Source organism: Miscanthus floridulus, chromosome 9, assembly GCF_019320115.1.
Source record: "Miscanthus floridulus cultivar M001 chromosome 9, ASM1932011v1, whole genome shotgun sequence".
In the NCBI taxonomy this organism is placed as follows: Eukaryota; Viridiplantae; Streptophyta; class Magnoliopsida; order Poales; family Poaceae; genus Miscanthus; species Miscanthus floridulus.
In genome coordinates, this window is record NC_089588.1 from 39,097,610 (window position 1) to 39,119,904 (window position 22,295).

The 22,295-nt window shown below is 44.1% G+C and overlaps 3 protein-coding genes across 3 annotated transcripts; 1 reads left to right on the forward strand and 2 right to left on the reverse strand.

Moving 5' to 3' along the window:
- Positions 1-295: 295 nt before the first annotated feature.
- Positions 296-2,915, reverse strand: LOC136481778 (glutathione S-transferase zeta class-like). Its single transcript, XM_066479072.1, has 10 exons — positions 2,752-2,915; positions 2,529-2,655; positions 2,375-2,431; positions 2,170-2,255; positions 1,970-2,041; positions 1,717-1,770; positions 1,516-1,591; positions 1,230-1,291; positions 839-898; positions 296-537 (listed from the first exon to the last, which is right to left on the reverse strand). Exons 1-10 carry the CDS (start codon positions 2,785-2,787, stop codon positions 436-438), a joined length of 732 nt encoding a protein of 243 aa, XP_066335169.1. The 5' UTR covers positions 2,788-2,915; the 3' UTR covers positions 296-435.
- Positions 2,916-7,234: 4,319 nt separating this feature from the next.
- LOC136479687 (aspartyl protease family protein At5g10770-like) lies at positions 7,235-8,203 on the reverse strand. Its single transcript, XM_066477462.1, has one exon. The coding sequence runs from the start codon at positions 8,201-8,203 to the stop codon at positions 7,235-7,237; it is 969 nt and encodes a 322-aa protein (XP_066333559.1).
- A 1,421-nt stretch (positions 8,204-9,624) lies between these two features.
- On the forward strand, positions 9,625-21,947 carry LOC136483660 (PHD finger protein ALFIN-LIKE 8). The gene is made up of 5 exons (XM_066480786.1): positions 9,625-9,848; positions 9,969-10,001; positions 11,665-11,893; positions 21,115-21,241; positions 21,347-21,947. Exons 1-5 carry the CDS (start codon positions 9,758-9,760, stop codon positions 21,629-21,631), a joined length of 765 nt encoding a protein of 254 aa, XP_066336883.1. The 5' UTR covers positions 9,625-9,757; the 3' UTR covers positions 21,632-21,947.
- Positions 21,948-22,295: the final 348 nt, after the last annotated feature.

Here is a 22,295-nt window from a genome sequence, read left to right on the forward strand (position 1 = left end):
ATAGCAGGGTAGCGGGCGAGCAGACGTGCCTAGGCGGCCGGGCAATCAGACCGGCCAGTCGGACGAGTAGAGGCGAGGAGACGCGAGCAGCGGCCGAGCGAGCAGACTGGCCAGGCTGGTGAGCAAACGCGAGCAACGGCCGGGCGAGTACACAGCAAGGCGGACGATGCGAGCGGGTGGCCGGACGAGCAGGCGGGGAGGCGCAGCTGGCCTGCAGACGTGGGCCTCCGGACGCCGGGCGTCTGTCAAGACGTCCGGGCACTAGCCACGCCGTAAATTTTATGTATGATTTATTTGTGTAGTTTCTACTATTTCTCAAACGTAAATATATAACGTGTTACAAATCAACTAAAATTTACAGGAAGTAATTGCTGCAAGTTTTTCATGGCATGGAGTGTGGGAAGAGACCGGTCAGAATACGTCTGAGAGATGTTTTCAGAGGGAAGGTGCATCTGGTTGCTTCTCTGGCAATGCAGCCAAGAAGGCAGGATGTTCCAGGAACGCTTCATGGAGCCTCGCCAGGACAGGGTAAACTGACTGCAAGGTGAAAAAATGGTTCCTTAGAGCCAACAGCTGAATATGATGATGTTCTAAGTTCATCAGTTCGCTCCCATTTTCAGTAATAGGCAACTGTAGCTGAAAGTGTTATGCAAACCTACTCCGTTTTCTTATTCAGCATTTCAGAGAACAACAAAATATGGAGCATTCGCATGAGGAATTGTGTATCTTGGTTCAAGAAAACAGAACAAACAAGGTCTTGTGCTTGTACTCCGTTCTATGCCCTTTTGCGATTATAAATAAAGAATAAGCCGTAATTCGCAATGGTAGTGGTACCTACCATATCAATTCCAAAGCGCTTAATTCCACCGTATATCTGTGGTTCAAGAAATACATCTGCCTGTATAGTGTCAGCAAGTAAATATCACCATCCTTAGATAATAGGGTAGAACTACGAGATTATAAGCTAAAAGTTTTAGCCTAAACCTTGTAGTACCATCGTTTTGAACGGACATTTTTGTTCCCCAAAGGGTTCATCACATTAGTAATTTCGGCGTATAATGGTGTACCATTTTGATTTGGTACTTTTGAGTTGCTTATGTGAATAAAGATTTTTGGACAAGAGTAACAGAACTTTTTAAAACCATGAATCCATGGTCGCATAGCATTGCAGCTACCTATTTAAATAAAAATGCTCAAACAAATAAGGAAATGAGGTTTGAAGAGCAAACCAGCTGGATTTCGTTTCCTGTGGCATATTTGGTGCTGCATCCTTTCAACAACTTCTCAAGAGCTGAACATGCATGGAGAAATAGACAATGAGATGTTAGGGCAGCAAAAATTAGGATATCACAAACTATAAAACAACGGAAGTGGACAGAGAACTTTTAAATCATGATTGTCGTTTGATTGGTGTGGTTGTAGATTTCTTTTTCATCTCTTCGCAAAAACAAAAAAAAAAAATCTTTTTCATCTAATCTTCACATAATTGACCAAAATGATGATAGGGTACAGAACCTGTGAAGCCCCTATTGATGTGATGCTGTGTCCACTTAATTGCTTCGTTGGAGTCTAACTTCTCCTCGATGAAATTCTGCAGTTAAGGCGAAGAACAAGTTTGCCACATCTACATCAAAAAAAGAAAGAAACAATCGATACAGTTATTGATATGCGACCACGGATTCATGGTCAGCAGGGAGCTCCTGCGAACGAACTCACCCAGACAGGATAGTTTTGTAGTGGCTGGATGCTTGAACCCACGATGCTTGCAATCTGCAACTCAAAGAAAATATGACCATTTCATTGAGATGCAAGGATTTGGAGGAGTTGGCAAAGTAAATTAGGACGTGTTTTCGTTTCTGTTCTGTTTATCATGAACGTTAAGTGTCTTCAGGATAAAAATTATTTCGGTAGTGTTCCTTTTTCTGAAACTACTTGAAATGATTTTGGTGGCACAGAAATAGAGACTAACCTGGATATTCAGTGCTCTCTTTTTGGGGTCCTGTGGTAGCAGAGGATACTGGGGGTACTTGTCCTCTAGGTACTAGTCCACCATAAGAAACATGAACTTCATGATGGCCATTCAGGATGCAAAAAATACTAAAAAAATCTCAAATTGTACAACCTGTATTACTGTACATCATCAGTATATGTACCCCATGCATGCCTTACCAGCAAGATTGCAAACGAATCTGCGACAATCGTTTCGCCATCGACCAATGCCGGAACATACTTGATTGGGTTCAGTCTCTCAAACTCTGTAGCCAAAAAGGGGGGCAAATTGAGCAGTTTTCAGACCAATACTTCTGCACCTAGATTTTGTGGAGGAGAACACTGGTAGACATGTCTATGCTGAAAACCATTTGTATGTAAGCACCTGGATCTGACTGCTCGTTTGCGAGGAGATTCACCGGCTTATACTCGTACTCCAGTCCTTGAGCCCACAGATTATTTCAGAACGTTCATGTTCAGTTAACACCTCTGAAGCAATTGCCCTTGCGGCACAGACCTGACAGAGCCATGAGGATTACCTTTGAGATTAAGGGCTATGCGGACGCGCTGCGAGCATGAGCTTCGCCAGAACGAGTAGAGCTTCAGCTTGGGGCTCTTCACCGGCGGCACCACTGCCGCCGTCGCGGCTGCCGCTCCGGTGAGCTCCTGAGTGGAATCGAACCAAATCAAAGAAGAGGCGGCCGTGATCAGTTGCTCTGCTATAGCCTACAGGTGATGAAACGGAGACCAAGCTGCATATACCTGTAGTGGCACGTTGGATGAATCATCGGACGCCATGACGCGATCGAGGCGATCGATGGTGTGTGTCGGGGGTCAGCGGCTTCTGTTCTTGGTTTGGATGGTTTGGAGCTAGCTGCCGTGGAGCTAGGACAAAGTGTCCCTCGAGTGGGGTGGGGGAATACTAAGCTCTTGTACAAAAGGCATCCATAGTCGTGAAAACCACCTGTTGTGCTGGTGTGACGGTGACTGTACGAGCTTATCAACCGCAGAGTATATACCCTCTCCCTCGAATGCGACTGTATAACTCGTAGTTTAACTTTAATCAAATTTATAGTAAAAAAATAGTATTAATATTTATATCTCCAACTAGTGCTTTATCCAAGATGGTTGCAGAAATTTAAAGTTAAAATCAATATTTATTTTGCTATAAATGGTTGGAACTTTAGTTATCGCCTTGGGAACTAGTTTGCACCGGTGAACTCTAAGTTTTATTTAGAGTGAGATTGTAATAAGTTTGGTTTGATGTTTCTCTAGAAGCTAAAGCCGGAACATTTGTTTCCATTATTAAAAAAGGTTAATAGAAAATATGTTTTATAATTCATTTAATGGTACTTATTTTGTATCATGAATGTTAATTTTTTTATCTAGTTTTTGTCAAACTTCAAATAGTTTGACTTCAAAAAAAAAGTACACCATGGCTAATTGGACATGGATGACCCTGCCACCGGTGCACCTCTTTAGTGCTTGTCTGAGTACGTTTCTTCGCCTTCATTTGTCTAAGCTTATCATGTATGATGTCTTGAGATTCTTGCTTGTCTTCTGGGGTCTTTCATGCTTCTCTTTGATATTTCTCTATTTGAAATGTTGATTGCTTGATCTTCATTTTAGCCTAACTCAAGTTCATATTGCATCGATGAAACCAAGTTTCTTGTATACTAGAAAACATTGTTTGTCCTAATACTTATGGCCATTCAGCCACCAAAATCACTAGACCCATTCCCAGTGGAAATGTTTCTTTAGGATGGATGAAATGAACCTATATCTAAGAGAATATTCTCTCCTGGGATCAAACCTACTTGTATATCAAATGAACACTACAAATTTTGGGTTCCACCCATCTCAACCTACTTTAACCATCGAATCAAACACATATACTTGTGTTTAAAGCTGGTTTAAGTGCATATTTGGTTTGTACCCCCATTGTACCAAGCCAAATTTTTTGCAATAGCCAATGGAGGGCATGGCAAAAAATTGATCATACACAAGGTGTTTGGATTAGAACCATGCAAAAAATGCTAAAAATCCTATTTTGAATAGCGATATAAGTATGACATGTGGATCCCATGTGTCAAAAAAAATGTTTAATAACTAATGATAGGTAATATGGATCTTAATATGTTGATTTAAATGCAAGAAATACTTTATACATTGGAAATGTTGTTTAACTGGTATAATAAAATGAAACCAAACAATAAATGCTACTAGTGACAACATCAATCTCCTGCTACGTCAGGTTGGCATGCATTTCGGCCGCCTAGACAGCTCGGTTGAAGGACCCAAAAATGACATAAGAGCATCTCTAACAAATTATTTATACTACATCTCCTAAAAATGACAATTAAGAGCTACTCCATCCATCCACAAAAAGATGCAACTATGAGATTTGTACAAGTCAAACTAGTTTAAGTTTGATCAAGTTTAGGGTCTGTTTGGAACTAAGGAATACAAAACAAAGGAACATGGAAAAACATAGGAAAGGCGTAGGAATAAGATAGCAAAACAGAGGAATAAAAAACATAGGAGGACATAGAAAGAGATGTTTGGAACACGAGGATTAAAAAGTATGGGAATTAAAAAGACCATTTTAACAAAACCATCAATGCAAAATACGTGTACTTCATGGTACTAATTAGCGGCCAAAATCTTGGGTAGGTCACATGTCAGTCTATCCTTTTCAACACCACCCGTGATGATTCACTGCTAGCTGCTGCTGTAAATCAAGCTGGAGACACGCCATTGGCCATCGAATGATGTCTGTGCTTCGGGCTTACGCGAAGGCGAGTGAAAACCAGAGACGAGAGTGGATTCTTTGGTTCCTGTGAAATCGCAGGGTGGCTACGGGGTTCCAGAGGAAAGGATCCGATGGATAGGAAGTTCCGCTACTTTTCGTCCACAATTCCCTTAGGGCACGTACAACGGTCGTTGCGGAGCCATTTATGTGCGGTCATTTTTACAAATACATGCTTGGCGCACGTATGAGATAGCGAGGTCGTCGTCTCATGAGACGACGGCTCGGGCTCGTGCTCCCATGTGAAATTAACGTCTCCACACCTATTGCAACGACTCAGACAGAACCGGTGCGGTTGTGCAGGAGAAGAAGAATGCGCGTAGACACCGGAGCTGATGAATGCGGCAGGCCAAAGACAGTCGGGCATGGCGCGGAGGACGTACGACACGAGCTCGTCGTCGCCGCCGCCGTGGCCGTAGACGTCCGAGGGACACGCGCTGGTCGTCTCCCCTTGCTTGCCGTCGCGCCGGCTGTTCCGATCTCTCCAGGACTCCAAGTGAGAGGGCCGTTCCGATCGAGACGAGAGACTGGTCCAAGTCTGGACTACGGAGTGTGAGAGAGAGTACAGATGCAATGATAGAGTTGAATGGATGGTCGCACATGAGTAGAGTGGAAGAGTTTTTTTTTTTATTTCCTGTACTTTTAATATTTGTTTAGTGATACTCATAGGGGTAGATGATCTGTGACAATGGTTCTAAAGAAAATTTGTAATTCCATTCATCTTATTTGTATGTGATTGTATCAAGAATCAAGATGCAACAAAATAATGATATACAAAGATCTTTCTATTTGATCATGGTTTATTTGCGTACATTTAATAGTTCACAGACAGAGACGGCCATTGTATAAGCTGTGTGTGCATTCCTAAAACTTTACAATTGACGGGTTGTACATGGCCTAAGCCTAATCTATGGCCTAATGGACGCAGCAGCATTCTTATTCTCCTCGGCCCAAGTGAGCACCACTCGGTATAGTCCATCCATTCTTCAGGCCTACCGGTTAACTGAATGCTTGATTGCTTGCCATCAAGCTCATTTTCAGTTACGTGATAACAGTGTGTTATATTTGATCTATGAAATATATTATATTACATTATATATGTAATATATGATTTACTTTGAAGGATTTGTTTTGCATCAATTAGAAACACAATGGTACATAGAAATGATATTCATGATTGATCATGACTATATGCAAGCATTAAACGATTTGTAGACAGGCAAACAAACAGCAGCTGTCTGTGGGTTGTATGAGCTGTCTATGTTGTAAATTCCAAGAACTTATAGACAACAGCTGTCTCTCTGTTGTACATACCCTAATCCAAACGAGGCCTTACAGTAAATATTATTAATAATTATGTCTTCAACTAGGTTTACTTTGAAAATAGTTTTAATAATTAATTTAATGATACTTACTACCTCCGTCCAAAAAAAACAATTCTAGCACAGTATCGTGTTTTAGTACCTTAAGTTTGACCAATTATAGAAAAAAGCATGAATATTTATGGTGCCAAATAAATACCATTAGATTAATTACGAAATATGTTTTCATATTAAATTAATTTAGAACCATAAATATGAATACTATTCGCTAGAAACTTAGTCACCACTTTACGTGACACGTAACTCATAATTACATTCTTTTTGGAACAGAAGTAGTATGAGATTTGTACGAGTCAAACTAGTTTAACTTTGATCAAGTTTACAATAAATATTATTAATAATTACGTCTCCAACTAGGTTTACTTTGAAAATATTTTTAATAACTAGTTTGCCTTCTTGTATGTAAATGTTATTAATTTTTATATAACTTTGACCAAACCTGAAATTGATAGACTCCTTGAAAAGTGACAATTGAATCCTTCTGTAGACATCCATGGTACCCTACCGGATTGTAACAGTGTCAGTTCTGTACATCTATATTCACAAAATCACAGTTCTCATAGTTCTTGCTTGGGAATTTTTGCCGTGGGACATCGCGAAAACGGGTATTTGGCTGGAACACACCGCCAAGCGTAGTATTTGCTGAGTAACATTCCAAATTCGTGTTTATTTGCCGTAACACACCGCGTCCATTAAAATAATTATTTCCAGAGATTGGGAGAGAGAAAATTTGTAAAATGACCACTGATGCCCCTTGGACCGCACTTGGTCGAGCCAGACTCGATTTGGTCGAACCGGACCACGTTTCGCAGCCCTGTAGGAACCCTAGCCGCACCTTTTCTCTGCAAATGGACTTTCTTCCTTCTCCGAACACAGCCATGGCTGAGCAAGGCAGCAGCGCAGGGGGCCGCGCGTGGGGAAGACCCGGTCGGGGCTCTCCGGCCGGCCGGTCGGTGGCGAGCTGCGGTGGTGAGGTGGCCTGCTGCTGCAGCGAGCGGCGGCGGCGTGAGGCGGGGCCGAGGTGCTGGCCTGCTGATGCGGCGAGCGGCGGCTGCTAGGAGAAGACGCCGCCGAACTGGTCCATGGTCTGGGAGACGAGCGAGAGCTGGCTCCGGCCGAGCCCCATGAGGCCAGACGTGCCGCCGAACGGCGGGCCCTGGTTGCTGGTGCCGCAGCCGAACACGAAGCCATCGATGACCTCCCCGGCCAGGCTTAGCCTGTCGTGCGCCAGGACGCCGCGGGAGTAGGAGCCGTCGCGGTAGCTGAGCGTGTAGCTGCAGGCCGCCGCCGGCTGCTGCTGGTCCTGGCCGCCGTCGGCGCCGCCGCACGCCGCGGCGCCCGACATGCCGCCCATGGCCAGCTGTAGCGCGTCGCAGGAGGAGGAGTTGCACGGCACCGCGGCGTAGGACGGCGACGAGGACGGGTCGAAGAGCGGGCCCTGCTGGTCGTGGCACGACTCGCACGGCATGCACTGCACCCAGGTCAGCTCGCTGGCCGTGTCCACGATCACCGTGGCCTCGCCGTCGCCCAGCCCGACGGTGGCCACGTAGTTGAGCGTCCGGAGCTTCGCGCCCGAGGTGACAGGCACCTGTGCCTTGGACGCGGTCACCGCCACCGCCGCCGCCGCGGTCGGCGAGGTGGTGATCAGCCTGCTGTACTTGTCGATGCGCCGTTGCAGCGACGAGACGCGCGCGGCGTCGGTGGACAGGAGTCCGTCCACCTCCTCCTTCCTGCTACTGGCCGACGCGGAGCTGAAGATGTGGTGCCTCAGCTCGAGCACCGAGGCGCCACCCACGGCCCCTGGGCTGGCCGCGCCGCCGGGGAGCTCGCCCCTAGGCCGGCCGCGCACCTGCGCCGCTGGGGAGCGTGCCCATGGGCTGGCCGCGCCGTGGGGGAGAGCGCCCCTGGGCTGGCCGCGCCGCCGGGGAGCGTGCCCATGGGCTGGCCACACCGCCCAGGGAGCTCCGTGCACGTGCTTGTGCGCCACCGGCAGCGGCAGCAGCGGCATCGTCTTCTTCTCCATGGCCGGCCGACCATGGCCCTGTTCCAACCCCCCACCGAAAATCAGTGAACCGGAGCGTGAAGACGGGGGTATAAACGACATTTTCCCTACCTTCTCTCTCCGCGAATACGAAAAATGAATAAAATAATGGACGCGGTGTGTTACGGCAAATAAACACGAATTTGGAATGTTACTCAGCAAATGCTACGCTTGGCGGTGTGTTCCAGCCAAATACCCGTTTTCGTGATGTCCCACGGCAAAAATTCCCTTCTTGCTTTGTTGACAAGCAACAGAAGATGTGCATGAAGGGTTTGTTTTCGGGCTATTGCTGCCCTGCGTGCTACTTCTGACATCAGTCGCGACTGTTGGTCTGTTGCCACTTGAAGAAGGCTGTGCGCTTTTGTACCGTCGTACTCGGAACCAAATCACAAACATTCAAAATAAAAGATACAACAGTTATGATTCAAAATTCACTGCCATTTATGAAAGCGTTCTTCTGTACTTTGTTCGTCCTGCCAAAAATGCTGTTTTTTTTCTATCGATGAAAGCATGTTAGGCTGGGAGGTGTTTGACGTGGAGTAAAGTATACGAGGCGTCGCATCGAACGTCGTATGAGATATTGGGGTGTTTAGATATTAATAAAAAAATAAATTATAGAAATTCTCAGTAATCTATAAGACGAATTTATTAAGCCTAATTAATCTATTATTAGCATATATTTATATAGCACTATATTATCAAATCATGAACTAATTAGATTTAATAAATTCGTCTTGCAAATTAGTCTCAATTTATTCATTTAGTTTCATAAATAATATATATTTAATACTTTATGCATATATCAAATATTTGATAGAACAATGACTAAAATTTAAAATTTAGAAGATGAAACCAAACACGCACGCTAGCCTCTGGGGCCTTGTTTAGATTGGGGTTAGGAATCAGTATTTGACACTGTAGCATTTTCATTTGTATTTGACAATTATTGTCCAATCATGGCCTAACTAGGCTCAAAAGATTTGTCTCGTAATTTACAATCAAACTGTGTAATTAGTTATTTTTTTATCTATATTTAATACTCCATACATATGTCTAAAAATTTGATGTGATGAAGAGAGAGTGAAAAAACTTACAATCTAAACACCTCCTGCAGCCATGCTAATGGTGTTATTTTTATCACATCATCAGATGGGTAAAAGCAGAGGCTGACAGAGCTACAGTCTCTGGGGAATGGGTCCCACGTGACAGCGGGTAGGCTTTGACCGCACCAGAGCAGAGCAGTGCAGCTGACCGTTTCCCATCAGGAGCGAACTGAAATTCACACTCCAAGCAGGGGCTGAGATGCAAATTCCTACAGGGGAAAAGGACCAAAGGAGGGAGCCCTTGCGAAACGTTTCATCTACCCCCTCGACGTGATTCAAAATCCGCGCCCTGGTCCCCCATCCCGTCCCTCCCTCCAGCCTCTTCTAAAAATCCTGGTGGCTCTCGCTGTCCTCAAGCTCCGCTGCCCCCCACACCCCGCCTCGCTCCCAGCCTCCCCAAAACCCTAACCCTAGCTAGCACCCGCGCTGGGAGATGGACGGCGGCGGCACGCACCGCACGCCGGAAGACGTGTTCCGGGACTTCCGCGCGCGGCGGGCTGGCATGATCAAAGCGCTCACCACCGGTACGTACGCGCCTGCTCCTCACCCATTTCTCCCTCTCCCTCGCGGAATTTGAGGATTCACGTTCGATCGATTGGTTTCCTGGTGGCTAAATTGGTTTGATTTGCTTGGTTTTCTTGCAGACGTGGAGAAGTTCTATCAGCAGTGTGACCCAGGTGAGCTCGCTCACGCCGCTCCTCCGATTCGCACGATTCGGTGGCGTTCGCGCTGTTTCTCGCCGGACACTTGCGGTCTTCGAGGCGCTTGACTGGGAGGTTTTCTGTGATTTTTGTGTTCGTCGCTGAGAGGAGGAAGCTTTTTGTGGATTTGGCACTGGTTTTGGGTGGTTTGGTTTCTCGCTTCGATCCATCCCTGGATTTTTACGGGAATTTGTATTGTGCTGGTTTTTGGGAATTTTGGCCTTGAAGTTCAAGGCAAAGCTTCTCTGCTTTTTGCCCCAAGCAGAAAAGCTTGGTCGGAATTATTCTCTGCTGGTTTGGTGCTTCCATTCAGTTGTGGATTAGTTTTGTGCAAAAAAAGGATGTTGGACGAATGAGGTATAGGAGGGTGCTCTCTTTTTTCTCCCCTTGGATTGAGCTACTTTCTAATTGGATGACGTTTTACATGTACTATCTTGAGTTTGGGAGAGCAGGGGGGAGTACTACGGTCATGATTGGTTACCCTTTAAAAGCTTAATGAGCTAAAATCTAGATAGAATTTGTCTAAAGAATTAAATATTTTTTTTAAAATCTTCTAAAAGTTTTAGGAGGCTAGTTTTTGTTAGAGCTTCATCCTTCCTAAAATCTCCTAAAGTTTTTTCTGGACCTCTATTATCTCTCATTTATTGTCTTCTCCTCTTCTTTCTCCTTAAGAAGGGAAAAAGTGTTTTTGTTTAACAACATTTATTACTTTTAGTCAGTTTTAGAAGATTCAACTAAGGCCTTGTTCGCTTGTCTTAAATTTGGCTTGTTTAGCTTTTTTTTTAGCCGGAACAGTATTTTTCTCTCACAACAATTCAGTCAGAACAGTGTTAACAATTCAGCCAGAACAGTGTTTTTCAGCCAGTTTCAGCCAAAGTTCAGACCAGCGAACTGAGCCTAAATATTCTTTTAGAAAGTTTTAAAAGACTGCCTGAAACTTTTAGAAACTAAAAGTTTTGGGAGCTCGAAACCAAACAGGCCTTACGTATATATAAAACTGGAAAAGTAGTGGCAGGTGACCACGTTGCCAGCCCACCTCACGCGGGGTATTTTTGGGCTTTCGTTTGGGCCAGCGAGAACTTTGGGTAGCTTTCAGCGACAACGTCGAAAGGAATACTTAATAGGAAAGTCACTGTTTTCTCAAAAAAAAAAAAGGAAAGTCATTGGAGCATAGGTGGCACTGACAGTCTGGCACAATGTTTCATTGGCGTCCTAGTGGAACTGTGCTCTCTTTTTTTTTCTATTTCTGTTATAACAAAATATTTTTACCATTTTAACTCGTAGGTTCCTTGTTGCTATGTAGTTCATGGCTGCTGTTCTACATTCACTAAATTAGGTTATAGTAATACCTTCCTGGACACTAGTAGGCAGTAGCATCTTATCCTTGACGGATATAGCTCTGTACAAAGTTGTGGATTAGTACCCTGGTTTTCCTGTTTGTGTTGTAGCAATGTTAGGGAGGGTATGAATTCCAATTCACCCACTCTGTTTCCTTCTTTGGTCTCTAGGTTTCATTTTCTTGTGTAATTTGCAGTCCTTATCGAACTTTCTTGGTTATGGATTCTTTTAATTAGATAGCATGGAAGAAAGAATCTTGACAAGGACCTGGAATCTTAAGGTTTTAACATTTTGTTTGCAGAGAAAGAGAATCTGTGTTTGTATGGTCTTCCCAATGAAACATGGGAAGTGAACTTGCCTGCAGAGGAGGTTCCTCCTGAACTTCCAGAGCCAGCTCTGGGAATTAATTTTGCTCGTGACGGGATGGATGAGAAAGATTGGCTGTCACTAGTTGCGGTGCACAGTGATGCTTGGTTGCTGGCTGTGGCCTTTTACTTCGGTGCAAGATTTGGGTTTGACAAAGATTCCAGGTATTGTATTTGCTGCTTGTCTATTTCTATGGCTTTCTTATGTTGTGGTAACCAATCTTGTTACGATATGATGCTTTGCTTGTATGCTATTGAATAGTGGGGTCTCTAGTCTTATTGGTGTTTTCTTGCAGTTAATCCTTATCATTGTATGCATTGATTGTCTTGAAAACCATAAAGTTACTTTTGTCATCAAAGTCATTGTGGAGCATATACTGTTATTTTGTCAATTCCAATCTGCCTCCATTCTTTTGGTTGTTTTTATTTCAGTTGTTTCGTACCATTCTTTGTAACAAATTTGTCATCAAAATTTGAAGTTGAATTGGACATCAGTGTCCTACAAATGACTTGCTAAGGATCACTTTTTGTTTATACCAATACTGAAACTTGTTGTTACATTATGTGTGAACTTGCCTAGGTGAATTACAAGAATAGTATATTCTTCACAATCTGCAATAACCTGTGGTCTTTGGACATTGACATGGTTTATATGTGCAACATTGGCTGCACCCTTTTTATATGAACATTATAATAAAACTTGTAAAATCATTGTATTTTGAAAGGATTTTGTCACAACAAATAGATCAAGTTTTCACTCAAATCAATGGTCATAATTAGAGAAGTTTGGTTCATACATTTACTAACACAGGTAGTATCTTCTATATGTTTTACCAAAATAATCTAAAATGCTCGTCATTTACCATTTTAATTAATGAACTTAGCAATCATAATGTATCTCTGGATGTGCATTCATCGGACATAATTTTTTTTGAACTAGATGGAGTACTATTAATAGCCTTTACTATGCTCACGGGAATCAAATATGCGTTGTAACAAAGAGGAATGTGGTTGGGAAGTGCTGCTTTTTTTGAAAAACAAGGTGGCAGGAGCTCTGCCTTGCATTGAAGTAGGAGAAATAAAATAATGACTCAGTGGGCTGCATGATGTCCCCTAGAGAGAGGGGCAAACAGGATACAAAGCAAACAAATCTAGATCCTTCCTTACATGGTTTGAAAAGCCCGTTGCCGTTATTCCATGTCTTCTTTTATGTGTAATGCTACCGTTAGAGGCGTTGAGCTCTTATTTTGGAATATCCTCTGGTTTCATTCTTTCCACAAATTCCACGTGACGTAAATGCATAGGCCATTGAATTTTTGTTTTTTCCTCTTTTGGCACTGTCTTGACAGCAGCTTCCCACCAATCAGCAATGGAGGTGCAGTGTTCCAAAAGGCGGTATAGGTGCTCGCCTAGGTGCGCTTAAGCGCTGGGTAGAGGGCACCACCTGCTGGGTAGGCGGAGAGATAGGCGACGAGCCCACAGATCCAGGGTCACTCTGCTTGAGGGAGGGAGCGGCGCCGTCGCCTCTTGTCCTCCCTCCTACATCTTTGGTCCAGAAACGTTGATGCTCGTTAGTTTGAAGGGGAGGAGAAGGGAGCAGAACTGCAGAAGGGGAAGGTCTTAGGGTCGTTGCCAGTGTGGGGAACGTACGTGGTGGCGCCGCAGCTCGTGGTGGTGTGGGGAGCGCACGGGGCCGTTCCACGGCTGGCCTGCAGCAGCCGCCCTCCACCGGAGAGAGAGAGATCGAGGAGGGTGGGGGGGGGGGGGGGGGAGCCCACGAGAGAGATGCTGGGTACAGCGTACAAGATAAGGATAAGATGGAGCAATTTTGTGATTTGCCCCCTTTCTTTCTAAGAACTTCTGGAAACTTCCTTACTATGATTCTCTTTACTGGTTTCTTACATTCTGCTCCCTAGAAGTTATATTTTCTCACAAAATACTATTAGATGTACTTTTATTTGTTATTTCTCCTCTCATAAACTCCTCTCTGGTACTGTAGCAACAAGAATTACACACACATGTTAGTGTTTAATTCACAATTGGTCAATTAAGTATACATAGTGCAGACTGATATAAATGCCTAGGAAAAGCCCAGGCACGCCTAAGCTCTATGCAATGGGTCACCGCCTAGAGAGCGCCTAGCGCCTTTTGTAACCTTGTGGAGGTGTAACTAGCAACCTGGAAATGTGAAGGTAGAGAGAATTTTTCCCATGCTAGCAATTGCCTCCAAATGTCAGCCTCAAAAGGGCAAAGCAGACATAAATGAAGACCTGTGTCCCCTGTTGACCATGAGATAGTGTGCAAGATGTTTGATGTGGCCATCCTCTTTTTGCCAGATAATCAACTGTTAGAATTTTATCTTGGATTAAGGTCCAAGTGAAGAGCTTGCTTATTTTCTGCCTCTGCTTTCCAAATCAAGTTGTTGCAGAAGGTCTTGAAGGACCCAGCGAATTGAATCTGATACGCCGACTTATGGTGTATTCTACATTCGAAGCCCATCTCTAGGTGATGGAGTCCCTCCACATCCAGCTGCAGGTGTACATCTTGGGGTTGAATCCACAGGGTGATAAATTGCACAAGCCTAGTAGCGTCATTTATTCTACCCTGCAGCATACATTGTTATGTAGCTCTTGGCTGACAGATTTGTTCTTACGCTTAACTAAGTTATAGGGATTTGGAGCCAAGGTTCCGGAGCGACTTCATGCAGCCAACTGCTTTTCTAGAATTTGCCTTTTTTTTTCCATTCACTATGGGTGGATGAGTTGAAAAATAAGCGGTCTGTGGTGTCGCAAGGGGTGTCCATGCCGACCCATGGTTTACAGTCACTGACCCATTCTAGCCAGAGCCATCACAGCCTCAATGCTCGTCCAAATTTTTGCAAGTCTGGGATGCCTAATCCGCCAAGCTTCTTTGGCCGTTTTAGTCTTCCCCAGTTGACAAGCAGTGGCCTTCATTGGCCTTTTCTTTTTCCTTTCCAAAGTAAGGACCTATGGATCTAGTCTATTTCTGTCTGTGCCCATGCCAGTACAGGGAAGGTAGTGAGGAAGTAAGTGGGTGTGGAGGACAAAACGAAACTAGTGTAAGCCTTCCAGCCTTGTTGAGTAGGCGACCTTGCTATCCTGACAATCTTTTATTGATCTTTTTTATTAGTGGCTGCACATGCATTCTTTGAAGTTCAGGAGTGTGTAGTTCAAGTCCTAGATATTTGCATGGAAAAGCTTTCCTCTCGCCTTAAATTTTGGCTTCGTTGCGCACGGTAACTGTCGTTACAATTATGTGGATATGTAATAGGACAAAGTTAACTTTGGCCTGTCGGGCCATTCGTTGTATGCATATATCCCCTCAGATTTCTAGGTTTGCGTAACATGGTATTGGAGCATCCTTAGCGAAGGATGGGATCCTCACATGCTGTCATTGGCATTCGAGCTGTGCTATGTGTTGTGTCCATTCTTGGCTCTCATTTGGTCAGATTTGACTTTGTTGTTACCTACCCACGATGCTTGTTGTGCTTCCTTTTTCTCTACTTCTCTTTGGGATGTTTGGGCCCAGATCATCAGAATCTTAATTGAGAAAATTCCTTCATTGCCATCCAAAGCTATATTAATCCCTTCATTGCCATTCAGATTTACATGTTCCCTTGGTTGCCATTGGTTTATATTTTTTGTTCTCTTATCTGCCATCGTCGTTACTTTCTCGTTAAACCATCGTATGCACCGTTAAAACTTGTGGCGGTCTCGTCTCTTTCGCTCTTAGCGCTCGCATACCGTGACCGGCTCCGCAGTCCCAGGCCCCTGCCCTGACCCCTCCTCGGCGGTCGACGTGACGGGCGGCGTAGATGCGCTGCCGGCTGGCCGTCCTTCCACGCTACGGCGCGCGCGCTCACGTGCGTGCACCCGGCACCCCTGTAGCCCGCGTAGCCTGTACCACGACGCGACCGCGCGCATGGGGGAGGGGTGCCGGCCTGCCTGTGCTGCCTGCCTCCGATTCAATTCCTGTCCCGACACCGGGGGCGGGGCTGGGGCTTCGCGTTCGCGTTCGCACGCACGAGGGGCCTCATCACTCGCGCCGTGGCTGCCCAGGCAGGCCTTCAATGGCCGCAGCTAGCGAGCCGCTGGCTGGAAACTGGAGTGGCGTTGACATTTGCGCATGCAAGCCAGCAAGCCGCACAGGCTGCCTCGGCGATCGGCCACCGGGCTGGCAACTGGCATGCATGATGAACGTACTCCTGCTCGTCTGCTCCTGCAGCAACCAAATGCAGGCTCCTGTTACTGCACTATTACCAGTGTCTTGCTCTGTTTCATGGGTTGTCAGACAGTGAACGAGCCGGCTGCCGGCGGACGTGACGAACCCCCCGATCGCCATCGTTCCGTACGGGCATGACACAGTTGGCGCGTGGAAGCAAACATTCCAGAACGTCCCCGGCCGGCCAGGACAGGAGAGGTGGACGCTCAGTGCCTCCAGCTCGCGCGAGAGAGGACGACGACGGCACAACTCTCATTACCCGTGCTCAGCTGCTCAGGTCATCCGATGGCGTGGCCTCGTGGGTCACTTCACTTTCGTCGTGAGCTGCTGCGCCTGCGCGACAGACAGGCACGCGTCGCGGATGCGATGGATTGAAGAATCCCCAGTCCGTTCACGCACGCAACGGAGACGGCGACGGCGACGCACACGCCACATGTTTTAACGGTGTATACATGGATTAACGAGAAAGTAACGACAATGGCAGATAAGGGAACAAAAAATATAAACCAATGGCAACCAAGAGAACATGTAAATCTGAATGGCAATGAAGGGATTAATATAGCTTTGGATGACAATGAAGGAATTTTCTCATCTTAATTGGTGCCAACTTCTATAGAGATAATTTTTGCAGCACTGTTTGCTAAGATTTGTGATGTCTTTGGTCAGAGTTCAAAAAACCTCGTACATTTATACTCAATAGCTCAGTCATAGCATTCGAAACACCTTTCACTGAAACATCCTTGCTCCTTTTGTTAGTTTTCATTGGTGACTCCATCTTATCAGTTCTGGCTGCTCAGTGTCCTCCTGGCTGATGTTTGACTGCACCTGTCCAATGTTTACACTCAGAACTTAAGAGTCAAAAGATCCTGCATGGCTATGTTGTAGGCTTGAATGGTTAGAAAGGTCATGCATTTTCCCTCTCAAAAAAGAGTGAAAGGATTTATTCCTGTGCTACTTGCTGGTGGAGGTTGATATGAAAAAAAATCTTATTATCTTCTGCTACTATCTCCATCACTAATTCTTTAGCTCCAGGAGAACAGTAACTCAAACTTGCGTCACATTATTTGTTAAATATCTGTATCTTAGATGAATCTTTCTTCTGTGTCAAGACCATGGGCATATTCAGAATTTCAGACCATCTCAAACTTCCTACCACGCGTTGCTAATCTATTGGACATTCGATGCTTCTGCTCGTTACACTTTACACAAGATGCCAATTTGCTTTGGTTATGCTTTATACTACACTAAAGCATCTTGTATTCAGACAGCTGAATAGTTGATAATACATCATTACTTGTTTCTTCTCATTTGGCTCCCTCCATACTTCCTGTTTTATTACATTGGAGTTGCTTTACATGCCTAGTGGAATCAATCCTATGCCTATATATGACTCTGCTTAGCCCTTATGTTCCCCACATTTTGGAGATGAAGTTGGGTCCACTATTGTTTACCGTACAATCTTCAGGTATTATCTGTCCGCAAGGTTGATGTGCAGGTGAATATCCGTTCTTCCTCTCCCACAGTATGATCATCTTTGATTTCTTTGCTACACCTGTTATTTTCTTTTTCTTCATGAGCATATCAAAATTGTATTATCACATGAAGTGTTTTGTTTTGCTGGTTACAAGCACTAGGGCTATGATGCTATGATCTTTCTAATCATTATCTTTGTTCTATCATATCTACGATTTCTTTCTTTCTCATGAGCAAAACCAAGTTCTCTTCTAAGTCTATGGAAGTTTTTTTTCCCTTTGGTCATGACTTCGCACAAGGGATACAATGTTATGATATTTTCTTACCAGTGTTATGTGAAGTCATCCGGTTAATCGTCCTAGTCGGTGTCCTAGTCAGTATCCTGGACTTGACTAGGGGCCACGACTCTATTAGTCCGATTAGTTGATGGCTAATTGTGATTACTGCACCGACGGGGGGGGGGGGGGGGGGGGGGGGGGGGTGGTGGTGGTGGGTGGGATGACCACAAACAGAATGGAATAATTGCTCGGCTGCATCTGGGATGGCTTAGGCCACTTGGGCTCATGTTTTTCAGCCCAATTTGTATCCTGACATGCAGCCACCATCAGAGATCAGCAATGCTTTCCAACACGGGAGCTGATCAGCAATGTGGTCAATAATGGGCTGGACATGTTCCTTGGTGAGTTTCTTTAAAGAGGGGGGCAAAATCGTAAACATTTGCATGGGAAGTCTGTAAGTGCACAAGGCAGCAGGTTTTGTACAGCTGCTGTTGGGGTAATTGTTGTATACCTAAACCTATGGGACTTCTTATCAGATTTTTATTTGCAACCAGATGTTGAGGACAGACATATATGGTGGCTTTCTCCAAATGGACAGTATTCGGCCAAGACAGCATATGATGGCTTATTTCAGGGGTCTACACTTTTTGGGTTGTGGGAAAGAGTTTGGAAGACATGGGCACGGCCCAAATGCCGCTTCTTTGTATGGTTGTGGTTGCTCACAACCGATGTTGGACAGCGGATCGACTTGCGCGCCGTGGGCTCCCTCATCCTGAGTGTTGCCCTCTGTGCGACCAGGCTGCGGAGACCATTGATCACCTCTTAGTCCTTTGTGTTTCCGCAAGAGAATTTTGGTTCCGTTTCTTTTCACGAAGGACTCAAGCCTTCTCTCCGCAGCCCACAGAAACCTCTTTCCATAATTGGTGGGAAAGAGTGAGCAATGCTGCTAGTGGCATGATAAGGCAAGGAATGAACTCTCTCATAATCCTTGGAGCATGGACTTTATGGACACACCGCAACAGGTGCATTTTTTATGGCGCAGCTCCAAGTATCGCAGGCGCACTTGTTTTAGCTGAAGATGAACGAAAGTTGTGTTTGGCGGGTGGCTCGAGGTATATTCCTCTTGACTTCCCCCGCTCCAGGAGGTTAGAGTCCTGTTTTTGATCAAATTTAGTACCATTCACGGGCACGAATGTAATCAAAGAACAGTGGAATTGCTGAGTGGGTGTGAGTTTAGGGGTGTGTGACTTGTGTTGTGTTGTATAGGTTCTTGTCCCATTTTATGTTCTTAATATAATGATGCGCAGCTCTCCTACGTTTTCGAGGAAAAAAAGAGTTATCTTATGCTTGATTTGTACTCTAGAACATACAGGATATAAGTATATCTTTGGTATATTAGTCTTGATATATAGGACGGTTAGGACCGACCAGGGTGGTCAACGACTAATCACGACTGTTCACCTGGTCGGTCCCATGGCGACTAGGATGGACTAGACTTGATAACATTGTTTCTTATTGTGATCGTTCTACTCAATGTATTGGCGTCTTGTGTTGTTTCATTTGTTTTAAAGTGTCATTTGATACATCTAATCACTCATTAACCATTGTCTTCACCATCTTCTGTTGGTTTGCCTTAGATATGAATCCACATGGTTACGGTGTATGGTTGTTTCTCTTTACTTTTCCAATTGTTTCCGTTTAAGAGCTTAATCTATCATGATACGTTAGGATCAAGCGTACTGTCACAAATTCATGATAGATTTGGGAGCTCTGTCCTGCTGACTGCATGCAAACATTGTCTTCATTATGGGCTTGAGCTTCTATTGTATGAATTTAGCCTTGTTGCAAAACTACATTACCTTCGAAATCACTAGGCACTAGGAATCAGTTAATGACAATGTGGCATGTGCTTTTCTCACAGTTTGTTAGGATAACTCTTTAAGATGTGGCTATAGTTTTCTTCTTTATACAAAAAGAAAAAGATAACACCTTTTCTTCTTTTGCTTGAGCTACTGGGGTGTAATTCTAGTTTGTACTGCGTTGCTGAAGTTAACTGAGAAGTGGTCAAAGTAACTTTAGTAGCATTGTTAATTTGGTAATCCTGTGCAGTCCTATATTCCTCTGCTTCAGCATTAGTTTGTTTTAGCGTCGATTAGTTATAGTGTTCTGTGAAAGCTACAGAAATCAATGGTAGATATCATGGAAAGGCTGTCCTCCATTGCTATCTAGACTGAAAAGTGTTGGGTATATTGAATTTGAGTCCACATTTGAACAACAAAATTCCAAATTTGGAATTTTAGCAGTCAAACTCAAAGATGAAAGTTAACTACGCCCTTGTTTAGTTCCACTCCAACTTCTAAAAAGTTGCTACAGTACCTGTCACATCGAATGTTTGCGGCCCGTGCATGGAGCATTAAATGTAGACGAAAAGAAAAACTAATTGCACAGTTTGGTGGGAAATTGCGAGACGAACGTTTTGAGCCTAATTAGTCCATGTTTGAACATTATTTGCCAAATAAAAACGAACGTGCTACAGTAGCTCCAAAATCCAAATTTCTCCAACTAAACAAGGGCTACTATATGAATGTCAAATCTTTAAATAATTAAATTTATTTATCCTGGGAGAAATGAATTTGAGTTTTGCAATTACAAGTTTAGATGCATCATTGAACATTTAATTTGAATTATCTACATCTAATCTATAAATATTCAATTTTTATATACGCTTTTGTGAGTGGCCTAGATATTTTCATATTCATGTTAAGGATACTGGCCTTTTAATAATACTAGTTTGTTAAAGAATTGCCTTGAGGTCTGCGAATGTCTTTTTTAAACATTGCCCCAATTCTCGTGTTCATCTGTCTGACACTCTTTCCCTCTCAAGCAGTCATGCAGAAAGGAAGTGTTCTATTTCCATCCAGTGGGAATATCTCTTACCACTGAAATAGAGAATTCTCTTCCCAGATTAGAAAATCCTAGCAATAGATAATCTAGTCCCGGTTGTTTTGAAATAATAAGCTCTCCTGCACTTAAATTATCACTGGTAGCAGGGTGGAGAAACTCATTAAGGAATTCAATTATATGTCCCTGAGCTTTGAAACTAATGCTTTCATACATGTGCTGATCTTTTCTGTTAAATTTTGGTTATACGTGATGCTTCGTGTGTGCATCAGATGCTGATGTAAATCATAATGTAAAATCCATCTGGTGTACCTTAGATTTCAACATGTGAATGATAAGATAGAAAATGTTTGTTGTTTTATTCAGCTAGCATATTTTCCTTACAGTTAAAGCATTCTAGGTGTTCTACTATTCTATGGTCTAAAGCAATTTGATGGATTCTTTAACATTCGCAGTCAGCTAGAATGTAATCGCTTTTTGTGATTGTTGCAGGAAGCGGCTTTTTGTCATGATTAATAACCTCCCTACCATATATGAAGTTGTCACGGGAACTGCCAAGAAGCAAACCAAGGAGAAAACTCCCAAAAGCAGCAGCAAGAGCAATAAATCTGGCTCAAAAGTATGATTGAGATTGACTGCTTTCTTCTTTTAACCTTTTTTTTTTTTTGCCATAAATAACCTTCTAAATTCATTCCATTATTCTTGTCACTAAACACATATACAGCCACCACGCCAGCCAGAACCCAACTCAAGGGGTTCCAAGATGCCACCTCCAAAGGATGAGGATGACAGTGGCGGCGAGGAAGAGGAGGAAGAGGAAGATCATGAGAACACATTGTGTGGTTCTTGTGGTGACAACTACGGACAGGATGAGTTCTGGATATGCTGTGATGCCTGCGAGACTTGGTTCCATGGCAAGTGTGTCAAGATCACTCCTGCCAAGGCCGAGCACATCAAACACTACAAGTGTCCGAACTGCAGCGGTAGTAGCAAGAGAGCGCGGGCATGATCCTGCTGGATATATCCGTCTCTCATGCCTGAATGAAGAACCCAGAATTTGACTTGCTGTAAAACACCCCCGATGGTAATGCATTCAGTTGTTGCTTTCAGTGTAGGACCAGCTGTAGTCTTGATGTGCTGTTTGTTGTATGTCAAAGACGACGTAGATCTATTGTTAGTAACTAGCAACTAACTGTAGTAGCCTGTATTTCTTCAAGCTTCTCCCAGTGCGCCTGTACTGGACTCAGAAACTGTTTTAGATCTAAGTTGTGCATTATGTATCACCGTGTACTCATGTTAGTTTGTTAAAAAGTTGTGTGTTGGCATTCTCTGCGTGCATACTCATATGAAACTCTACATCCCGATTAACCATGTTTACAAGTTAGTTGACTTCAAGTCTATTTTGCTCGCACCTGCCGCCTGATGGTTTTTGTCTTCCCAGTTACAGTTTCCCAAGTGTGTGCCATATTCTGTGTAGATTTTGAGATGTGTTGCTGCGTCAGCTTCCCATCCAGCAGCATATCTTTGCATACTTTCTGAGGCAGCTTATGGATGGTGTATGTAAACCACAATCTAGTGGGGTTTGACTTTGGCAGTGCTGCAGCTTGTCAATGGAACATAGCATACAGATTGGCAGGAGAGAGGACTGCATCGGATCCGATGCCCTGTGTAGT